General features: G+C 34.3%; 1 protein-coding gene across 1 annotated transcript in view; it reads left to right on the top strand.

Annotated features, from left to right (window-relative positions):
- Nucleotides 1-24,118, top strand: part of DTD1 (D-aminoacyl-tRNA deacylase 1) — a 157,688-nt gene extending 133,570 nt beyond the window's left edge. Inside the window, exons 5-6 of the mRNA XM_051975869.1 lie at nt 8,858-9,031; nt 23,517-24,118. Of these exons, the coding sequence (XP_051831829.1) occupies nt 8,858-9,010 (153 nt within the window). The 3' untranslated portion in view covers nt 9,011-9,031; nt 23,517-24,118. The remainder of the gene's footprint in view (nt 1-8,857; nt 9,032-23,516) is intronic.
- Nucleotides 24,119-24,737: the final 619 nt, after the last annotated feature.

Raw genomic sequence — 24,737 nt, 5'->3', positions numbered from 1 at the left:
ACCCCTTGTGCTGAATTCTTTTTTTTTTTTTTTTTTTTTTCTTTTTTGCTGGGGCAATTGGGGTTAAGTGACTTGCCCAGGGTCACATAACCAGGAAGTGTTAAGTGTCTGAGGCTGGATTTGAACTCAGATCCTCCTGACTCCAGAGGTGGTGCTCCATCTATTACACCAACTACCTGCCCCCCTTGTGCTGAATTCTAGGAAGGATATGGACAAGAGTTACTTGGAATGGAAAGACATTGATAAGTTATGATTTGAATCAGTGGAGAAAGCATTTATATTCCTGAATTTACAGATCCATTGGATGTTGGAAGTATAATTCTTTGATGTCACAGATAGATGCTCTGTATAATGGGACATTGCTACCACTGTGGCCCTAGTGCAGAAGAAAGGAAATAATTGTTTTTTCCTTATGGCTCTTATAAATGTTTTGTATCAATAAAGGCACACTGTCTCCTGTCAGTAATTATATCTTAGATTACAGAAAATTCATTTTATTTAAAAATCTATTTAACCTTCATCATACTTTATTATAACTAAACAGAAATAATGTAATATGAATATATTGAGTAAGAGATATAGGTATTAACTTTTGCCTGCAAATAATTTGAGACTAATGGGGGAGAGGGTTGTGAAGGAGAAAAGAAAAGGCAAAACTTATTTTGGTTAAAGTATCTGAATACCTAGGGTGAAATATTACCTGCCCACTTATTATTACCTTTCCCTTCTAGAATCAGTTTTGTCAGTCAGCATTTATTAAGCTTATAGACCTGGCACATCTGCTCTGAGAGATAGTAACCTACATGAATCAATAGTGACTAGAGTTGTCAGCTTCTAATTCAGCTCGGAGAGGTCCAGGATTATCTACATATTGGTGAAATGTATACCTCCGAAAACAAGATTGACAGAATGTAGAAGCTATTATACTGATTCCCAGTAGTCATTTAACAAACATTTATTAAGTACTCACATGTGCCAGGTACTGCTCTAGGTGCTGGGGATACAAATATAATTAATGAACCAATTCTGTTCCTTCCAAAAGCTTTAATCTTAACAATGGGGATGTGTACATGTATAAGCATATATAGAATAAATAAAAATAAAAGGGAGGGAGAGGGAGAGAGAGAGAGAAAGGAAGGGAGGGAGGAAGAGAGAAGGGGATAATGTGTAATGAGACTGGCAGGATAAATGAATATCTTTAACAGAGAAGGTTGTATTTAGTCACAGAGGAAAAAAGGAGTCACTGGAGAGTATTGAATAAGGGCTAGATTTATCCTTCAGGAAAATAATTTTGGCAGCTGAAGCAGGATAAATTGGGGTGGGATTAGATTTGTTCCAGGAAGAACAATTAAGACATTGCTGTAATCTAGGTAAGAAGTGACCAGGTTTTGAGTTAAGGTGCTAGAGATAGAGAGGCTTGGGTGTGTAAGATGCTATGGAAGAAGAAATGACAAGATTTGACAACTGGCTGAATATGGGGAGTGAGGAAGCTAATGCCATTACGATAGACTGGAAATATTTGGAAAAGAGGGGAAGATAAATTCTATTTCAGACATGGTCAATTTGAGATGTCTTTGGGACATAAAGTCTGAAGTGTCCTATAAGCAGTTGAAGTTGAGAAGGCAGCTACCCACATGCATCTGTGAGTCAACAGGAAGAGAGAGTGTAGTGGGCACAGGACTGAGCCCAAAGCATGAGGATAGAGAGTCTGTTTAGAGAAGGTAAAAATTGGGAAAAGATCACCATCAGATGGGATGGTTAAGGTATTATTTGAGAAAAGGACACAGCCAGTTGGATGAAGAAGTCAAAAGATGGGTTACAGGATTGATATAAGTGAGAGAAAAGAAAGTGGAAGGAACTGGGTAGACACATTTTTCAGGTTTTGGTTGACAGAGAGGAGAGAGATTGGTCAGTAGTTTAAGGATTTAGTGAAGGTATTTTAAGAATTAAGGAGAATTAGACACGTTTGGGGGGCAATTAGGAGGCACAATGGATGGAGCACCCAGCTTGGAATCAGGAAGACTCATCTTCATGAGTTCAAACCAGGTCTCAAACACTTCCTAGCTGTCTCACCCTTGGCAAGTCACTTAACCCTGTTGGCCCTGGGTTTTCCTGAATGTTCTTTCTTTAGACTTTCTCTTATAATTCTCTTATAATCCCACTGATGCTTCTCCTCATTCTTCTTTTTTGGATCACTGTCTCTCTCTTGCCTGCTTTCCCTAGGCATTCTTGTGGGTTTTCCTAAGCCACTTTTCTTTCTGTGTTCCTATAACTCAATATCCAGTCTTGGTTGTTGTCCTTTGTTCCTAAAAAGGACCAAAATTACTTCCCCATAGTAGAATCATATGAGTTTGAGATGCTCTACCACAAGTAATTCCCATGAACATTTGGGTAGATTCTCTAACTTTATGCATCTTGTGTTTCTTTTGAGCTACTAAAGTTCTGCTTTGCTCATAGAGCCCAGCACCTTCTCTAATGAGGGCATACTATGCTGGGTGATCCATATCACATCATCAATTCTAAAATTCTCAAGAGAGACTTGAGATTGCTTTTTCTGGCTACTATTTTAACACTTTCCCAATGTGAGTTCTCTATAAAATAGTCTTTTTTGGCAAGAATAGACTTGGCATTTGAACAAACAACATGGATGGCTCATTGGAGTTGTGCTCTTTGCAGTAGTGTTTGACTGTTTAGTTTGAGAAAGGACCTCAGTGTCTGTTACTTATCTTGTCAGGTGATCTTCAGAATCTTCCTATGACAATTCAAATGGAAAAATGGCATTTTTGAGATATGCTGTCCAGGTTTCAGAGGCATCCAGCAATGAGGTCAGCACAATGGCTCTGTATATTTTGTTTGGTTGGCCTTCTCATATCTCTTCTCTCCCACAATTTCTTTTAAAGCCTAATTAGCAACCTAGCCTAATGGAATTCCAGTCCCAGATTTTTAGTCAGCATCTTAAATTAACAGTATTCAAAATGAAACTCATCTCTTTACTTAAACTGTTCTCTACTCCATATTTCCCTTTTTCTGCTGAAGGTCTCTTTGGATCATCTAATCTCATCCTTGACTTTTTTAATTTTCATATTCAATTTCCAAATCTTGTTACTTCTATCTCCATAGCATCTCTTCTTTTTCCTCCACTCACATGTCTGTAACTTCTTACCTTATCAGTTTTACAAACCTAATTTGTCTCTGACCTTCCATTCCTTTATCCACACAGGTGCCAAAATAATTTTTCTAAAACACAAGTTTGACTATATTATCTTTATATCTAAAAGAAAATCAGGTATTCTTGGTTGTTTCTATAAAAAATTACAATTTTTCAATCTAGCATTTTATAACTTCTATGCTTACAGTTTCCCTTTCTCAACTTATTTTGCCACACTACTATTGATCCTATATTACTAAAAATTAGTTTTTTATTTATCAAAGTACATGCAAAGATTGTTTTCAACATTCCTCTTGCAAAGCCTTGTGTTCCAAATTTTTCTCTCTCCATCTGTCCCTTCAGCAAACCATCTAATATAGGTTAAACATGTGCAATTATTCTAAACATATTTTCACATTTATCATGGTATACAAGAAAAATCAGATCAAAAAGAAAAAAAAAAGAGAGAAAAAAAACAAGAAAGCAAACAGCAACAACAACAAAAGGTTAAAATACTATGTTGTGATCCATATTCAGTTCCCATAGTTCTCTCCCTGGATGCAAATGGCTCTTTCTCTATTTATCCATCAAAGTTGATCATTATTACATAATTACATAATTTTGCTGTGTCCAATATTCTATTGGTTCTACTCACTTCACTTAGCATCAGTTCATGTAAATCTCTCCAGATCTCTCTGAAATCATCCTGCTGTTCATTTCTTTTTTTTTTTTTTCCCAAGGAACATATATTCTTTTTTTGTTTTTTAATTATAGCTTTTTATTTACAAGTTATATGCATGGGTAATTTTACAGCATTGACAATTGTCAAACCTTTTGTTCCAATTTTCCTCCTTCTTCCCCCCATCTTCTCCCCCCAATGGCAGGTTGACCAATACATGTTAAATATGTTAAAGTATAAATTAAATACAATATAAGTATACATGGCCTAACAGTTATTTTGCTGTACAAAAAGAATCGGACTTTGAAATAGTGTACTATTAGCCTGTGAAGGAAATCAAAAATGTAGGCGGACAAAAATATAGGGATTGGGAATTCTATGTAATGGTTCATAGTCATCTCCCAGAGTTCTTTTGCTGGGTATAACTGGTTCAATTCATTACTGCTCTATTGGAACTGATTTGGTTCATCTCATTGCTGGAGATGGCCACGTCCATCAGAATTGATCATATAGTATTGTTGTGGAAGTATATAATGATCATCTAGTCCTGCTCATTTCACTCAGCATCAGTTCATGTAAGTCTCTCCAGGCCTTTCTGAAATCATCCTGCTGGTCATTTCTTACCGAACAATAATATTCCATAATATTCGTATACCACAATTTATTCAGCCATTCTCCAACTGATGGCATCCACTCAGTTTCCAGTTTTTGGCCACTACAAAGAGACCTGCCACAAATATTCGTGCACATACAGGTCCCTTTCCCTTCTTTTAGATTTCTTTGTGATATAAGTCCAATAGAAACACTGCTGGGTCAAAGGGTATGCACAGTTTGATAACTTTTTGAGCATTGTTTCAAATTGCTCTCCAGAATGGTTGGATGTATTCACAATTCCACCAACAATGTATTAGTGTCCCAATTTTCCCACATCCTCTCCAACATTCCGCATTATCTTTCTCTGTCATTCTAGCCAATCTGACAGGTGTGTAGTGGTATCTCAGAGTTGTCTTAATTTGCATTTCTCTGATTAATAATGAGTTGGAGCATCTTTTCATATGGCTAGAAATAGTTTCAATTCCTTCATCTGAGAATTGTCTGTTCATATCCTTTGAGCATTTATCAATTGGACAATGGCTTGATTTCTTATAAGTTAGAGTCAATTATCCATATATTTTAGAAATGAGGCCTTTATCAGAACCTTTGACTGTTAAAATGTTTTCCCAGTTTATTGTTTCCCTTCTAATCTTATCTGCATTAGTTTTGTTTGTACAAAAACTTTTCAATTTGATATCAAAATTTTCTATTTTGTGATCAGTAATGATCCTCTAGTTCTTCTTTGGTCATAAATTCCTTCCTCTTCTACAGGTCTGAGAGGTAAACTATCCTATGCTCTTCCAATTTATTTATAATCTCATTCTTTATGCCTAGGTCATGAACCCATTTTGACCTTATCTTGGTGTACAGTGTTAAGTGTGGGTCAATGCCTAGTTTCTGCCATATTAATTTCCAATTTTCCCAGCAATTTTTGTCAAATACTGTGTTCTTATCCCAAAAACTGGGGTCTTTGGGTTTGTCAAACACTAGATTATTAAAGTTATTGGCTGTTTTGTCCTTTGGACCTAACCTATTCCATTGATCAACTAGTCTATTTCTTAGACAATACCAGATGGTTTTAGTAACTACTGCTTTATAATATAATTTTAGATCTGGTACAGCTAGGCCATCTTCATTTGATTTTTTTTTTCATTAATTCCCTTGAAATTCTTGACCTTTTGTTTTTCCATATGAACTTTGTTGTTATTTTTTCTAGTTCATCAAAATAATTTTTTGGGAGTCTGATTGGTATAGCACTAAATAAATAGATTAGTTTAGGTAGTATGGTCATCTTTATTATATTTGTTCGCCCAATCCAAGAACATTTAATATTTTTCCAGTTGCTTAAATCAGACTTAATTTGTGTGGAAAGTGTTTTGTAGTTTTGCTCATAAAGTTTCTGATTTTCCCTTGGCAGATAGATTCCTAAATATTTTATACAATCAGTAGTTACTTTAAATGGAATTTCTTTTTGTAACTCTAACTGTTGGGTTTTGTTAGTGATATATATGAATGCTGATGACTTATGTTGGTTTATTTTGTATCCTGCAACTTTGATAAAGGTATGGATTGTTTCTAATAACTTTTTAGTAGAATCTCCGGGGTTCTCTAAGTATACCATCATATCATCAGCAAAGAGTGATAATTTGGTTTCCTCACTGCCTACTCTAATTCCTTTAATCTCTTTTTCAGCTCTTATTGCCAAAGCTCTGCTGGTCATTTCTTATGTAATAATAATATTCCATAACATTCATATACCATATGGGCACCACTCAAGTTCCAGTTTCTTGCCACCACAAAAAAGATTGCTACAAATATTTTACACATGTGGGTCCTTTTTCCTTTTTTATGATCTCTTTGAGATACAAGGTCAGTAGAGACACTATAGGATCAAAGAGTATGCACAGTTTGATAGCCTTTTGGGCATAGTTCCAAATTGCTTTTCAGAATGGTTGGATCAGTTCACAATTCCACCAACAGTGTATTGTGTATTAACCTTATATTACAATTAACCTTACTTACTGGCATAGGCTATTTTCCATGTGTGGGATGCACCGTCTTTTTACTTCTATTTCTGTGAATCCTTTAGTTCCTCCAAGTATTGATTTGGTATTTCCTCTTTCTTGAAGCCTTACCTAATCATTTTAGCTGCCAGTGCTATTTTCTTTCTTAAATTATCTTCTGTTTGTTAATCTTTTTTGCTTCTAATTGTTGTATCTTCCAATAATTTGTAAATTCCTGGAAGGTAGAACTTTCTTCTATGATTTTTATGTTTTTGTTTACTAGCCTATTACCTTGCATATAATAGGCCATTAATTAACATTTGCTGGAAATTGCAAACATTATAGTTGAGTACCAAATGCATATATCATGGTAAATGATTATGTATTGATTTTACTGTTATTTCATCTCAATGGTGTTAATTGCAGATTTCCTTTAAACTCACTTATAATCTAATATTCACTGATTAACCTTTTTGACTTGAGGATATGGATCTACAAAGAGTTTGAGTAACTTGATCTGTGAGATAGAATAATTTTATTAAATATTGCTTCATTTATTGTTAATTACAAATAATGCTTATATATTTATATGTATATTAAATCATTTAAATTTTTATTGGTTATAACTTGATAGCAGTATAATGTAATTGCATTTCATTAAGAGTAATATATATTAATTAAAGTTTATCTTTAAAATGAAGAAATGGTGGCATGGGGAAATGTAATTCATATAAAGTCAAGACTTTATTTAAAACCAAAGATATGGATTGGCCAATATATGGAATGCATTGAGAGGCAGGGTTATGTGTGTAGTGGTTAGTGTGTCAGCCTTAAAGTCAGGAAGATAAAGCTTAAGTCTCACCTTTGAACATATTGGCTATGCAATTCTGGGCAAGCCCCTTAAGTTCTCTGTGCTCTGTAAAACTGAAAGTGGCAGAGGTGGCCAAAAGAATAAGAAAATGTTCTATGTCTAATAGTTAATGTCCTCAATTAAGGAAATTAATTTGGAAGTTCCTGACTCTCACTATGCCATGAATAATTTATCTTCTTACAGCAATGAGACTACAGTACAGATGTAGTCAGTTTCAGCAATAATTAATGCCTTGTAGTCTTTAAAAAATAATAGTAGCCTTAAATGGCTACTATTATATATATATATAAGATCTAACTTATATAGTAAAAGACTTCTTTGGAATCTTAAAAAGGAATTGGCTCAAATTTCCATCTGTATTATAATCTATAAAAATTCAGGTCTTGCATTTTCCTTTAGTTATTTTCTTCTCACTCTAATTAGATTTTGCTCATATGTAGAGCAGACCAATTTGAGAGCTAAAAGCTAAATTAAAATAGTACAAAAACAATGCCATACTTTGGCATGTTCCTAATAAGAATAAAAAAAAATTCACAACCATATGATTGGGGAAAATCTGTACATTATCTTTTTAAGTAAACATTTGATTCAAGAGAAATCATTTACTAAAGGCATGACTAAAGATTAAGAGACTTTTACAACTTTTTTCTGCTTTATTGCTGACTTGCTGAGCAGGCCTTCATTACCATAGCATACTTCTGTTTCTCCCCAAAATAATATGGGAATAATAACATTTTCTCTTGATATACCTTTTCAGAATAGTGAAGATTAATAAGATGATGATTGAAGCCTAGGGATCAATAATTCTGAGTGTGATTGATGCCTTACCTTAGAGAATTAGTTATATGAAAAGGACTTTATATAAATTACAGATTACTATGTAAATCCAAACCATTATTTTTAGGCTACTTTAAGCATCTTTTGCCAAGTTATATTTTTGGAAACAAACAAATAAAAAAAATGACTGAAATCTGATTGGTTTTCTTTCTATATAAAATAACTTTCATATTTTTAGTACTTTATGCATACAAAATTCCTTTATATGTATATCATTTAAGAAATAAACTTAGACAAGATTCCCTAAAAAATTAAAATTTGCCATCATTCTTTTAAAAAAAATTATGAAAAGTTGATTAAAGAAACCATATAATTTATCTATTTGAGAGAAGTGAACTCTTTTGGATTGCTATGTGTTTTTTTTTTTTTAAGATCTTCCATAGAAGAAAATTCCATAGTATACTTTAAAACATACATAGTATATTTCATGGTATCTTAATTATTGAGTCTTCAAAGAAAAGCAAGTATAGGTGTATGTTATCAGCAGATCGGATCTGGATTGGACAAGATGGCCTCTCCGAACCCTTTCAACTCTAAAATTCTGTGATTCTGGGACTGAGCTATTTAAAATGAGTCATGATTAATATTATTTTGCTATAGTTTAATCCCTGTTGGGGTACTTGCTTCTGACTGAGGTTATGTTGTATTTTTGAAGACAAATTCATATGTTGCATATGTATATATGTGTAAAATATATACAAATATATTTTCCTTTCCCTCCCCAGCTTTCAAAACTTGAAAAACAGCAACAGAGAAAGGAAAAAACCAGAGCAAAAGGACCTTCTGAGTCAAGTAAGGAAAGAAATGTCTCTCGCAAAGATGATCCCAGTGCTAGCAGTGGGGCAGAGGGAGATGTTTCTTCTGAAAGAGAACCGTGATCAAGAAAATACTGTTTTCAGGTATATATCCTCGTCTTACCTCATTCTGCATCCTTTTATATATTACCCATTTCAGGAAAACTGCTGTTTTTGTTGCTTTTTGATCTTACCTTTCACCTCTTTGTGCTCATGCAGATCAATCTTTGTGCTTAGGATGCATTCCATCCGCATCCCTATTTATAGAAATACTTTTCTTCTGTCCCTATCCATTTTAGACACCACTTTTGCCATGAAGCTTTTCCTTATCTCCTTTAACCAAATAGAATTTAATCTCCATCCTCAGCCTTGGGTTTTTTCCTTTGACTTTGGAGTAAAAGAAAGAATGTTAGGTTTAAAGCAGGAGGAAATCTTAGGAGTTATTGACTCTAATCTTCCACAGTCCCTCTCCCTCCCTTCCTCCCTTCTTCCTTTCCTCCCTCCCTCCCTCCCTCCCTTCCTTCCTTCCTTCCTTTGTTCTTTCTTTTTCTTCAGTTGAGGAAATGGAGGCTTAAGATAAGTAAGCCACAATTCAATTCTAAGACCCTTTTCATTGTGCCACAGGAGACCTAGGTTCAAATACTTCCTTGGATAGTTATTGTCTATCTATTCTTGGTTTGTCACTTATTCACAATTTTCTTCTCTATAAAATGAGAGGTTCTATTTATTTTAACTTATCTGAAGTTCTTCAGCTATAAATTCAATTATATCTTTCAATTCGACCTATTTGTGCACATATTTTATCTCCTTTATGAAATATAAGCCCTTTTACTATTAAGTGAATGTTGTCATTTTTTTTTAACTTTGTACCTTCAGTTTCTGTGCTTTGCACATAGTGGGGATTTAATAAGTATTTAATGACTTGAATTTTTGAAATAAAAAGAGCACATTTTGCTTTCTTTATTGTCTTCTACTCTTCATTTTCATTATTCTAGTTTAGGCTCCTAGATCTTCAAGTCTGTATTACTGCAATTGGTTCATCATTTGTCTTTCTGCCTCTAGTTTCTTGCAACTCCAGTCTGCATACTCTTCTCAAGATAATCTTTTTAAGATAAAGTTTTTGCCCTGTTATTGTCTTATTCAGGAATTGTTGATAGCTCCCATTTTGCATTATGTTCAGTCTAAACTCTCATGTTTATTTTTCAAGGACAGCTAGGTGGTGTAGTAGATAAACTAGGCCTGAAGTCAGGAAGTCCTTAATTCAAATCTTGCCTCAGACACTTATTAGCTTAAGTGTAACAACATTTAATCTCTATTTGCCTCACTTTTTTCATCAGTAGAATTGGGCTAATAACATCTACCTTTCAGGGTTGTTGTGACCATCAACTGAAAAAATAGTTGTGGAGAGCTTAGCACAGGGTCTGGAAAATAGTAAGCACTATATAAAGGTTAGATCATTGTAACTATAATGACCTGAGAGATTAGATTACTACCTCTCATTATAAAAATGTTATTTTGAAATGTTACTTTGCTATAGAGGATATATATCCTCTATTTATATATATATATATATGTGTGTGTGTGTATAATGTAAAAATAAAGCAAAGCCTAAATTCAGTTATTTTGAATCTCATAAAAGCACCGCATAACTGAGACTTTTTTAGTTTTGAATACCATATAGAAAGCAACTATTGTTATAACTTACAAAATCAAGCCATCTCAAAAAAAAAAAAAGAAAGATAGCTAGTAACTGTCTTGGGGACATTATTAATGTGCTGTTTGTCACAGAAAACAATGTTTCTTTTTGAAACTGAGAAAAGGTACTAGTAAAGGAGTTTTCTGTGTATTCAGAAGAAAACAGTGACTATAAAATTCTTTTCTTCAGTTTAATAAATCGGAGAGCTGTGCATATTTCTAGTCATCCAGGTTCACATCTTTAGTGTTATCCTTAACATCTAGCAAAGCCGCTGATACATAGAGGAATTTAATAACTGTGATTGACTAATATTTTAGGACTGAGAACAAACTATAATTACCTTGATTATGGTTAAACTTTTTCTTGTTTTCGAGTTGTTGGTAATCTTGCTTTATTAGCAGCAGTGATTAAAAACCCTGTTGGTCCCCTCAAGCTTCCAGTTTCTTGCATAAGTCTTTGTAATCTTTAGCAGGGTTGTTTAGATTTCCTCTGACATAAATCATCTAAAGTGTATGGTTATCCTCTGAGACAACAAATCTTGGGAGTTTCTCCTATTCTTGATAGTTCAAGAAATTGCTGTGCATGATCTCTCAGGGGCAGCTAGGTGGTGCAGTGGGTAGAGCCAGGCCTGCAGTCAGGAAGACTCCTCTTTCTGCATTCAGTCTGATCTTAGACAATTACTAGCTGTGTCACCCTGGGCCAATCACCTAACCCTATTTGACTCAGTTTCCTCATCTATAAAATAAGCTGGAGAAGTTAATGGTAAACCACTTCAGTGTCTCTTTTAAGAAAACCCCAAAGAGAGTCTCTGAAGTCAGATATTATTTTAAAAAATGACTGAACAGCTTCCCTAAGGATACATATACATTAATAGTCAATTCCTCCTCTCATCCTTCCTTATTAAATATTTGTTGTTATTTTTGTTAGTACTGCTAGAAAGAGGAGGATCAAAGAAAAGTTAGGACTGCTGTCAATGGGAACAGCAACAACAGTGATGATGATAGGTCACATCTATATAGAGCTTTAAGTTTTGTAGAATGCTTTAAATGTATTATTTTATCGTTGGAAAAACCCTGTGGAGTAGATACTATTTTATTCCTACTTAACAGATAAGGAAACTAAGGCTTAGAGAGATTAGTTGGCAACAGAAATAGACAAAGTTTATGAATTTTTATTTTGCTTTTATTTTTTCAGCCTTGGAGATGTCATTTAGGAAAGAATAACAAAATTAGCTACTAGGGAGTTGGTACCCATGGTCACTTCAAGGAGAATAAGAAAACACCTAACTGCCAATATTGAATTCAAGTCATCTTATTTAGATGAACTACATACTTGGGTACTGAAAAAAACTGATGCTCTGATGTGATTAATGAGCCAAATATTAACTATAGTTGAAAAATCATGAGGAATGGTACAGCTGTCATAATAGTGAGGAGGGCAGATGTTCTTATTGTTTAAAAAAGAAAATGGATAGAGGCTGCAAACCATAGGTTTGTAAGCTTGACTTGATTCCTTAGAAAATTTTAGAATGGATCATAAAAGATGTTTATTAGTAAGCATGTAGAAAAAAGATTGGTGATTACAAAGACTCACCATAGCTTTAGGAAAAACAGTCACATTTTACTCTTCTTAGGAGATTTTTACTAGGGTTAAATATAAAGTCTTATACTTGTGAAGTTGTATTTTCTTTTTTTGACAGAATATCAAACTAGAAGTTCAGAGGAATTCTGGTGATATAGTTTACCCAGGCAATTCATGTTGTTCTTTTTGGAAAAAACTGAAAGAATTGTGGTCAGAAAATGGTAAACTTGTTTGTATTTAGTACAGACTAGACAAATTGGACTCAGAGAGTATATCATTGTGTAAGAAGACTGACTACTCCTTGCTTACAATAGACCAGTAGAAGTTTATTACAGGAAAACACAACACAGACAAATGTGTTGCAAGAGAATACTCCTTTTAGGAAGCAGAACCTCTTTTCAGATCTTGAAGGCTAAAGTTTGTCTTTAGGAAACCATGTTTATTTTCTATTAGTTTTGGCTTTTTTGGCCTGTAAATCTGTATTTCTACAAGTAAGACTGTCTGAGAAATTGAATAGCAAAGACAACATTGGAAAGATTTTTAAAGTATAAGGACAATAGAGGTATGTCTCCTTATGTTGTAGTAAATGAAGGATATTTTTCAAGATGAAGTTAACCATGTCAGAAACATGGAAAATATATGAGCCTTTTTTTCTTTGCCTGTATAACATTGATCTGGAATTATGTCTGCAGTGCAATTTTCTAGGGATCCATGCTTAGTTCTGTATTGTTTAGCATTTTCATCAATGACCTATTTAAAAGCATAGAAAGCATGCTTATTTAATTTGCTGATAACACAAAGCCTGGAGGCAGAGCTAACTCACTATATGACAATCAGTGTCCCTAAAGATCTTTACAGGGTAGAATAATGACAGATTCTTAGGTAACTATAGGAATAGGTCCTCTGATTTCATTGATACAAGGTACTCACAGGTAAGAAAACTCCCTTTATCAATGTAGGTCAGCATCTTTCTATGTAACTGACATGCTTAAAGAATTGGTTTGAGTACGTGTCAAAATAAGGGCTTTCCATGGGAACCACTTTAAATGCAATTGGGAAATGTTTAACAAAATAAATACTAATACAGTACAACATAATAATGTTAATTATTTATGTTAATAATGTCAGATTTTCTAAGTCACTGTATGCCCTGTAAGGATACATTTCTATTTGAGTTTAATACCACTGGACTAGAGCTATAAGAGGTTAAATGATTTAGCCACAGTCACACAGCTAGTATCTGTTATAACTTGAATCCATATCCATCAAGTCAGAACTTGAACTCTGTGCTTCCTGATTTTCTTGGTTCCAAGACCAGCTTTCTGTCCATTTTGCCATTCTTTCTCTTGACTGAATCTCACTAGGAGAAATTCACTAGGATTAAATGTAAAGTCTTATACTTGTAAATTTTTTTTTTTTTAAACCAAGAATGAGATTGAGGTGGTGGGGGTGGTGGGATGGGGTATGTGACCTGTTTGGGAAAAAAAAAATCTAGAAAAGTAGTGGACTACAAGCTTAATATATATCTGTAGTATAACATGGCAGCCAGAATTGCTAAGGTGATTCCTTGGGTTGCATTAGAAGATGTATATCTTTTAGGAGTAAGGTCTGGTTAGGGAACATGTGTGGTATTGTATTCAGTTGGGAGTACCTTAGTTTAGGAAAGATACTGATGGACCAGGAAGCACTTGGGAGGGAAAGATCTTGAGGCCATATCAGATAAGGATCAGTTGAAAAACTGGGGATGTTTAACCTGAGGAGACATTTAAGAGGGACATAATATATATGTTCAAGTATTTGCAGGGCTCTTCTGTGGAAGAAGAACAGATCAGAAGCTCTGATAAAAATTGCAGAAGAAAATTAGTATTAAAATCTTATAGTTTTTCATTCTTTTGGTTTTGTTTAACTAATTCTTAATGTCTCTTTCTTTGACTCATTCATTTCCATTTGTTTAGTTCTAATTTTTATTTTTTAATTATTTTTATTTTATTTTATTATTATTTTTTATTATAGCTTTTTATTTACAAGATATATGCATGGGTAATTTTTCAGCATTGATAATTACTTGCAAAACCTTTTGTTCCAATTTTTCCCCTCCTTCCCCCAGATGGCAGGTAGACCAATACATGTTAAATATGTTAAAGTATATGTTAATTACAATATATGCATACATGTCCATACAGTTATTTTGCTGCACAAAAAGAATCGGACTTTGAAATAGTGTACAATTAACCTGTGAAGGAAATAAAAAATGCAGGCAGACAAAAATAGAGAGATTGGGAATTCTATGTAGTGGTTCATAGTCATCTCTCAGAGTTCTTTCACTGGGTGTAGTTGGTTCAATTCATTACTGCTCTATTGGAACTGATTTGTTTCATCTCATTGTTGAAGAGGGCCACATCCATTAGAATTGATCATCATATACAGTATTATTGTTGAAGTATATAATGATCTCCTGATCCTTATGAACATCAATTCATGTAAGTCTTTTCAGGCCTTTCTGAAATCGTTATTGTTCATTTGTTGTTGGACATTTCTTTCCGAACAATAATATTCCATAATATTCATATACCACAATTTATTTAGCCATTCTCCAGTTGATGGGCATCCACTCAGTTTCCAGTTTCTGGCCACTACAAAGAGGGCTGCCACAAACATTTTTGCACATGTGGCTCCCTTTCCCTTTTTAAGATCTCTTTGGGATATAAGCCCAGTAGAAACACTGCTGGGTCAAAGGGTATGCACAGTTTGATAACTTTTTGAGCATTGTTCCAAATCACTCTCCAAAATGTCTGGATGTATTCACAATTCCACCAACAATGTATCAGTTTCCCAGTTTTCCCACATCCCCTCCAATATTCAGCATTATCTTTCCCTGTCGTTCTAGCCAATCTGACAGGTGTGTAGTGGTATCTCAGAGTTGTTTTAATTTGCATTTCTCTGATTAATAATGATTTGGAGCATTTTTTCATATGGCTAAAAATAGTTTCAATTCCTTCATCTGAGAATTGTCTGTTCATATCCTTTGAGCATTTATCAATTGGACAATGGCTTGATTTCTTATAAATTAGAATCAATTTTCTATGTGTTTGGGAAATGAAGCCTTTATCAGAACCCTTGAATATAAAACTGTTTTCCCAGTTTATTGCTTCCCTTCTAATCTTGTCTGCATTAGCTTTGTACAAAAACTTTTCAATTTGATATAATCAAAATTTTCTATTTTGTTATCAGTAATGATCTCTAGCTCTTTTTTGGTCATAAATTCCTTCCTCTTCCATATGTCTGAGAGGTAAACTATTCTATGCTCTTCTAATTTATTTATAATCTCATTCTTTATGCCTAGGTCATGAACTCATTTTGACCTTATCTTGCTGTACGGTGTTAAGTGTGGGTTAATGCCTAGTTTCTGCCATTCAGTTCTAATTTTTAGAAAATTATTTTCTTCAGTAAGTTTTTTTATTTCTTTTTACATTTGGACAATTGAACTTGTTCCTTGGATTTTTTTTTTTTTTCCCATTTCACAAATTCTGTTTTTCAAAGAGTTGTTTACTTTTTCCATTTTTCCAAAATATTTTTTAGGAGTGATTTTCTTCAGACAATTTTTGTGTTTTCTTTTCTAGAGCATGCGTTCTCTTTCCTCATTTTTCTTTTAATTCTCTTTTAAAAATTTTTTTTGAATTCTTCCAAGAGATCCTTGTGAGATGGATACCAACTTACATCACCCTTTGAGACTTCATTTGAAGATGTTTTGCCTGTAGTATGCTTAGGATTTGAGGTGTGTTCTTCCCTGGCTCCATAAAAGCTATTTATGGTCAGAGCTCTTTTTGCTTTTTTGCTCATTTTTAAAGATTGAGATATGCTCTTAAAGCAAAGGGGAGATTTCTGAGCTTCCTTTACAGATGACAGCAGCTTCACACTGCCCTGGGGTTGGTGCTGCTGACTTTCTTCTTTTGCTGGGTGGGCATGGCCAAGTCCTGCTTGTTATGCTGGATTCAAGGGCTCATTATTTGCCTTCAATAGTTGTGTTGGAGCTAGTCTGCTGATCCACTGGCTTCTGAAACAGGACAGAGCAGTAAATGTTGCTGTATTTTGGCTACGAACCACCCACCAGATTCTCCCACGTGGAGGCTTCTCTGCTCTGGACATTCCTGTGTTGGGTCTGCTCTGAGCTCTATCCTCCCCTACCTAATTGTGACAGGCCTTTCCTGAAGTTCTTCCTTCTGCTAGAAATTTGTTACACTCCAAATATTTGTGGGTTCTGTCACTCCAAAACCAGTTCAGAGGCTTGATCTGGTGTTGATCTGAGCCAAAGACATCTTTGCCTCTGCTTCCAGTACTAAAATCAATAATAATTCCTTAATAATTTGAGTTGTTTAGTTGTAAAAGGGTTTGCCTTGGGAGGTAAGGGATTTCCTCTCATTGGAGGCCTTCAAGAAGAAGCTAGACAACTATTTATTGCTTATGTCTTAATAAAGTTTTTTTTTGGGGTTTGGATTAAAGGAATCTAAAAGGGCATAGTTAGGGGAGGTGGGGAGGAAAGGAAGGTACCCGATTGTATGGGGGCATGATGGGACATTCAAGGGTTTTGATAAAGGCCTCCTTTCCCAAACACAAGAGTGTAGCCTGATCATAAGTGAAGTGGCTTGGCCTCCTCTTCAACTACAATTTAGGGAGGAACTCTTTACCTTAGCCTACAATCAGAGTGGCCTCTAGTAGCAAAGGGTATGTAAGTATTAGTATTAGGGCCAAGGTACAAAATGCTCTATAACCTTGGAGTACTAGAACATTTTGTTCTGTGAGGTTACACCTAGAATCTCAAAGCAATGAATGACTGGTAAGCTTGGTAGGTAGGTGGTTCAGCAGATAGAGTGCTGGTGCTGAAGTCAGAAGGATCTGAGTTCAAATGTGGCCCCAGACACTTACTAGCTGTGTGATTTTGGGCAAGTCATTTAAATGTTTGCCTCAGTTTCCTCATCTGTAAAATGAGCTAGACAAGGAAATGGCAAACCATTCCAGCATCTTTGCCAAGCAAATCTAAAATGGAAGGGTGGTGCTGGTGATGGTGTCACACTAAAATGACTCAACAAGAATAACAAAAAGTTTATTTACATTTTATAGAGAACCTCAAAAGAAAAAAGGCAATGTGAACATACTGAGTTAGTGACAATATTGGGACTGGGTTTCTTTCCTGTCTATATAATATTCTATAGTCTCCAGAGACTTTTTTTCCCCCTAGTCAGATGAGGGTTTTGTTGTTTATTTTGCTTTTTGGGAGCAGGATGCTGGTGGTTGTACATTGCTTTGGTTTATTAATTTTTTCTTAATAACAAAAGGCACTGTTCTGTGTGGTTAAAAATAACTTTAAAAGCTATCCTAATAGGATTTAAACCTTTGAGTTCATGATAGGATATTATAAAAGCCTGAAATAGATTATTTTTTTCCCCAGCTCTTTGCTATTATTATTTTTTAAAATTTTTATTGAAGCCTTTTATTAACAAAACATATGCATGGATAATTTTTCATCATTGACCCTTGCAAAGTTCGAAATTATCCCCTCCTCCTCAAGATGGCAGGTAATCTAATACATGTTAAATGTGTTAAAATATATGTTAAAGAAATGAATTATTTTTTAAACATCAAGCTAAAATATGCAGAGAGGGGTTTGTTTTTTGTCTCCTATTTTCAAACTAGGCAGCAATTATAAAGCTCAGACAATGGATTAATACACTTCATTACTAGATGACTCCAGAAAGTCTAGACAATTTACCTTTTATCTGTATTATGGATGTCATATAGTGCCTTGCAGATAATGGTTGCTCAATGTATGTTTGCTTGTTAAAGGAATGAATTATTTGGAGGATGGCTGGGTGGAGGAATGATTTCTCTTTTAAAGGTCAGAAGAATAAGTTGCAAAGGCAATAACATTCCTCCAAACATGTTTGGAGATATTCAAATATGTTACATTTGAAAACACAGGTACATAGAAAAATGTAGTATCCAGCATGTTGCCGAATGCAGCTGTGACCTTTTCTCCTTAAAGATAGGTAGTTACTTACATACCATTTCTTCCCATTTGACAACAAACAGCTAGATTAGTTAATTGCTACTTCTTAGGAGAGGGTAGCATGTGATTTCCTGAGGGAAGTAGATTATTTTGAAATTATTTGTGAATATTTCACATTAAAGTATACTCTTTTGCATTGAATTTTGGCATATGTGATTTGATGTATTCTCCAAAAAGCAGACAGAGCACTAATTACCCTTCCAAAATCTTTTTTATTTTTTTTTAATTGATTGCTAGTTTAATATATTTGAAGTCTTCTTTTTCTTCCCCTTTATGTTCAATCTCTGTTTTTGTTATTAAAATGTCTATTATATGAACTGCTCACAATTCAGGGTAATTCTAATTAGGTTGGCTTCTTACTTATTTGAGGGAAACTACTTAGATACTCTCTAAACTTGTTGATAACCTTCACTTAGCGACTGCATATGTAGCAGGTACATTTTAAGTGCTTGGATTTCCTCAGTTCCTTGTTCTGCAGTCACATATGAAGAAGTTTAAATAATGAGAAGAGAGTCCAATTAACCTCCTTTTAATAGAATCCATGTGTGAAGGCTTTATGTAAAATATATTCACTCCTTTCTCTTTCCATAATGGCAATTATATATATATATATATATATATATATATAGGAAAGGATCATGTATCACATAGACTTTGTGTCTTTTACTCTAACTAGTACAAAATTATGCAGAGGAGTATCATAGAATCACAAAGTCCAAAGGTATTTTAAAGGCCTTTTTGATTATTCAGTAGACTGAATCTGAGTAGCTCTATGATCCATTGGTGCAGGTTGCAATGCCTCCATCCTGTGAGATTATTGTCCATGTCCTTCCATAAAAGATCATCATCAGGATCTATTTTAGTGTACTAGAGGCCATCATGTGGGTAATTAAAAAAAATGTGCCAGTGTAATGTTTTGAATATCCATCTATATTCCTTGCTCTTACCAACATGGTCAGCTCATTTCTTCTTCTGGTCATAACCTGACCTTGATAATGTCTTTTATGCCATATTTTGTATGTAGGTTAACATTGGCAATCATTATTGTCTCCTATTTCTTTTATCTCATTCATAGTTTTTATTCTTCTGAGATTATGATTCACACTCATATAAAGTCAGAAGGGACATTATTGTTTTTATAAGATGAACTTTGAAATAAGCTAATAGTTTGGATCATTGAAAATCGTATGTTGATTCCCAAATACATTAGAACTTCTAGACTTGATGCCATTAGAACAACATCAGCATTCAACAAATATTAAGCATGTGTGATATGTTATGATATATGAGTGCAAAGGAATATTACTATTCTATAAGAAATGATGGTCAGGCTGATTAAAAAAAACTTGAAATGACATGAAGTGATGATGTTGGGTGAAGTGAGCAGAACTAGGCGAACATTGTATACAGAAATAGCAAGATTGTGTGATGATCAAGTATGAAGAACTTAGCTTTTGTCAGCAAAGCAGGCATCCAAGACAGTTCCAATATACTTGGGATGGCAAATGTTGCCCTTATCCAGAAGAGAGAATTATGGAGATTGAATTTGGATCAAAGCATCCTATTTTCATCTTTTTTGTTTCTTTGCTTTTTCTTGTGGTTTTCTTCTTTTGTTCTGATTTTGTTTTCACAACATAACTAATGTGGAAATATGTTTTAAATGATTGTACTTGGATCATGTATCATGGGGAAGAAGTGGGTAAGGAAGGGAGAAAAAATTTGGAACTCAAAATCTTAGAAAAGTGAATGTTGAAAACTATCTTTACATGTAATTTTAAAAATTAAATACTATTGAAATGTTAGAAAAAAATAGCCTTCATATGATTTTAACGCATGTCCCCAGCAACCTCCCTGCTATCAGTGCTCTGTAGAACAAACTATTAATAATATCTAATTTGTCATGGTGTACACAGAGAATTTGAAGTTCTGGGCTTATAGTTAATAGTTAATAGTTTATTACTTTATAGTTTATAGTTAATTAGATATGGGTATATCTTTGTACTTAAAAGCAAATGGGTTGTTGTTCCTCACTTATTGCTACAATGTATTCCTGATGATTCACATTGTAGGATATAAGTAGATATATTTTACATTTGCTCTGCCATACAGAGTCCATTTCCTACATTCAATTCAATCAATATTTTGAGGTTCCAGCAGAATATGGCAGGAGCTTATTTCATATAACCACTAATTTTTTGAATTGTCCAGCCTTGTCCTTAGTTGTTTGAGCTGCTTTGTTGTTATTCAGTTTTGTCTGATTCTTGTGATCCCATGGACCATAGCATGCCATGCTCTTCTGTTTTTCACTAATTCTCAAAGTCTGTCCAAGTTCATGTTTGTTGTTTCCATGATACTATCTATCTATCTTATCTTCTGCTGTCCCTTCTTCCTTTTACCTTCAGTATTTTTCTCAACATCAAGGTCTTTTTCAGTGAGTTTTGCCTTCTCATCATATAGCCAAAGTATTTATGCTTCAGCTTCAGTATTTGACCTTCCAGTATAGCCTAAATTAATTTTTTCGAATGTTGACTGATTTGACCATTTGACCAAGAGATGCTCAGAAGTTTCTCCAGCACTATAATTTGAGAGTATCAATTCTCTGGTGCTCAGCTTTCCTTATAGTTTATTTTTTCACAGTCATACATTCTACTGAAAAAAAAAAAAACCCATACCTTTAATCACACAGGCATTTGTTGGCATAGTAATGTATTACTCTGCTTTTTATTATGCTTTCCAAATTTGCCATAGCTTGCTTTCTTGTTGAGACAATTGAGGTTATATGACTTTCCCAGGGTTACACACCCAGGAAGTGTTAAGTTTCTGAAGCCAGAAAACTCAGGTCCTCCTGACTTCAGTGCTATATCCACTACACCAACCAGCTGCTCCTATGGCTTTCTTTTCAAGAAGCAAACACCTTTTAATTTCATGCCTGTAATTGCTATCTGCAGTGCTCTTTGAGACTAAGAATATAAAATACCATTTCCATTTCTTCTCCCTCTGTTTGTCAGAAAGTGATGGGAGTGATTGTTAAGATCTTAGTTTTTTTTATGTTAAGCTTCAAGCCAAGTTTTTACACTCTCCTCTTTCATTCTTATCAAGAGTTCCTTTTTACTTTTTTTTCTTCTGCCATGAGTATGCTATCTATCACCTGAATATCTGAGATTTTTGTGGTTTCTCCCAGAAATTTTAATTCCAGCCTTTGATTCATCTAACATTTGCATGAATGTACTCGATATATGAATAAGATAAAGTGATACTCTACAGTCTTGTTATACTCCTTTTCCAGTTTTAAACCAATCAGTTCCATGTTCAGTTCTTGCTTCCTGGCTTTCATACAGGTTCCTAAGAAGATAGGTAAGATAATCTGGTTCTCCCATTCCTTTGAGGACTTGCCACTGTGATCCACACAGTCAAAGCCTTTGATTTAGTTATTGAAACGGAAGTAGATGGCTTTCTGCAATTCCCTTTCTTTCACCATAATCCAGCTAATGACAATTGTCAAGTTGATCCCTAATTCCTCTTCTCCTTTGGAAACCAGCCTGTAATTCTCCTAATTCTTGGCTCACAGATTACTGAAGCCTCATTTGCAGAGTCTTAGTATAATCTTGCTGGTGTGTGAAATGAACACAATTTATCTGGTGATTTGAATATTCTTTGGCATTGTCCTTCTTTAGGATTGGGACATAAACTGATGTTTTTCAATCCTATGGCCACTGTGGAGCTTTCCAAATTTATAGACCTATTGAGTGCAGCACTTCAGCAGCATCATCTAGGATTTTGAATAGCTTAGCTAGAATTCTGTTACCTCCTCTTCCCTTTTTGTTAGGAATGCCTCCTAAGATCCACTTGACTTCATTCTCCAGGATGTCTGACTGTAGATTGTAACCATGCCATCATGGTTATCAGTGATGTTAAGATATCTCTTGTAGAATTGTATATTTTCACAGCCATTTTTCTTAATCTCTTCTGCTTTTGTTAAATTGGGCTAACTCTTTCCTCAAATCTGTATGATTAATATTGCCCTAAAGGACCTAGAAACATCTTGGAGTATAGAAGTGACAGAAGAATGGGAATGCTCTTCAGCTCACATTGTTAATTTAAAATGGGCACCTACCTGCCTGTGTATTTGTCCTATTCAGGAGCTGACCCATCTTGAGTGTTATAGGAGAAATATTTTACAATACTTAAAGTGCTCTTACCATTGTCTTTTACCTGCTTTTATCACAATAGTTTGTCAGTCAGCAAACATTGTTAAAGAAATAACTATGTGCCAGACACTGCTAAACATTGGGAATACAAAGAATAGCAACAACCAAACCAAACCAAACAAACCCCAAACCCCAAATAAAAAACCTCAGATCCTGCCCTATGGAATGCAACAACTGGGTATATACGGCATGGATAAAAATAGTATAGAAAAGACAGCCTTAGCAGCTCAGCGGGAGGTTGGGAGGTTTTTTATCAGGTGGGCTTTGAACTAAGTCTTGAAGGAAGTCAGGAAATAAGAGGTGGAAGTGACTGAACATTTGTATTATTCTGAATTCTTTGATAAGTGTCAGTAAAGTTAGATATTAGAGATCCTAGAAAATGGAGAGATTCACATTTTTCTAAGGAAGAGACACAATAGTCATCGTCACCTTCCCTTCCCCCCAAACTTCATTATGTTTGTTATAGTTGATAATTTGGCAATGTGGGGGCTGTCAGCATATTATAAGTCAGATTCTTAGCAGTTTAAGAAAGAAATTTGTTTTCTTTTGTTTTTTTCCTTGCATAGGATTCAGAGGTATTCTTTGGACTCTCTTGAGTAATTTAGTTCAGTAAAATTTATTAAACACTGGGTGTAAGCTCTGGTGATTAAAAACAAACAAACAAACTATTTGCTTTCAGGGAATTTACATTCATTACCAAGGGGAATATGCTATGTACACAGACAAGTAAGTAAAATATAAATTGAGGAGCTAGAGGGTTCCATTAATAAAAGGAGATGAGTCCATTCCTGATAGATGACCTGTTCAGTTTTACTATGTCAAATTGAATGGCCAAATAGAAAAATGGCCTTACAAGGTTACTTCTCTTAGAAGACTCCAAACTAAGAGAATAAACCTAGAAGAATGAATGAAATTTGATGTCAGAGTCCTAGCAAATGACAGGTATTTTACAAATTAAATTTGATTGAGTCATTCTGAAAAACAATTTTGCAAAAAAAAAAAAAGTCTTTATTCATCTTATCGTGTTTGTTTTCTTTTTAGTGCATCATCTTTGGGCAGAAAAGTGGAACCTGAAGAATGCCCAGAAGACATAAAGTACCTACACCTCAGAAATGTGAATTAAAGATTTTGGAAAGGAAAAAAGGGAAAAAAGCAAGACAGAAATTAGAAATTTATGTCATTCTGCATTTAAAACCAACCAAAGGAATGTTACTATTTTCTGTTTTTGCTGTGGCCTAATAGTGAAAGTGAGTCATATCTTTTTCATTGTATTCTTCATTTGGTTTATCCTGGCTCCTGAATAAGAGGCAAGCATTTTAAATACATATGTAGCAAAAAGCACATAATTAACATTTCTTAATTTCCGATATTTTTGGCTTGCATTTTGAAAGAGACAGTCTTCTATCATTTAAAACTGGATACTCATTGCATCTTCTGTTGTGTTTGTATTAGTGTTGTGTATATTCTATTCATGCTTTACATGACACTGGGGTAGTATGTAACTATTGTGTCAATGTTTAAGGTATAAAAAAGAACAATAATCATTGATAATTTACTGTGTGAGCCTTGTGTATCTTTTAAAGTTTCTCTTTTTTCTAACAACAACAACAACAAACCACTTTGTTATTAAACAAATTCTGCTACCTTTCTGTCTAATAGTATTTTTTTGAGATAAAAAAAAATCAAGCTTAATGCATTAACAAATGATACTACTGATTTCTATGTGGAATGATATTTTGACAAAAGCATCATATAGTATTTTTAACTTTTCTTGATATAAACAGGGTTAAATTATATAAAGGGTTCCCCCTATTCTTCTTCTTTAGTTCTCCTTTCCTTTCTCTGGTGGGATGGAATCTAAAGAGAAGTTATCTCATTTATCATCATTTGCATTTGATAATGTTTTGGTTAGAAGTGAGATAGAAGTATTTGGGGGAAGTGAAAAAATAGATAATTTGGGAATTTTTATGTGTGTGATGTATGCCTGAGATTTCAACTTCCCAGGGAAGCTGAGGCTGGTGGATCTCTTGAGTTTGAGTCTTCTTATCTGCAATGAATGAGCTAGTAGAATCAAATATCCAAGTTGGGCATCAGTATAGTTAGCACTCAGGAGCAGAGGGTCATCTTGGTTTTTCGAAGGAGGGGAAGGGAAAACCAAATTAAATTAGAAATAGAATAGGTCAGAAAGTCATGTGAGAGACAGACTTTGTTTCAAAATTAACTGTCTATTAATCGTCTAGGCGATGACATAGAGTAGAAGGC

The sequence above is a fragment of the Antechinus flavipes genome, chromosome 2 (assembly GCF_016432865.1).
Source record: "Antechinus flavipes isolate AdamAnt ecotype Samford, QLD, Australia chromosome 2, AdamAnt_v2, whole genome shotgun sequence".
NCBI lineage: Eukaryota > Metazoa > Chordata > Mammalia > Dasyuromorphia > Dasyuridae > Antechinus > Antechinus flavipes.
This window is presented reverse-complemented; position numbering and strand designations above follow the sequence as displayed.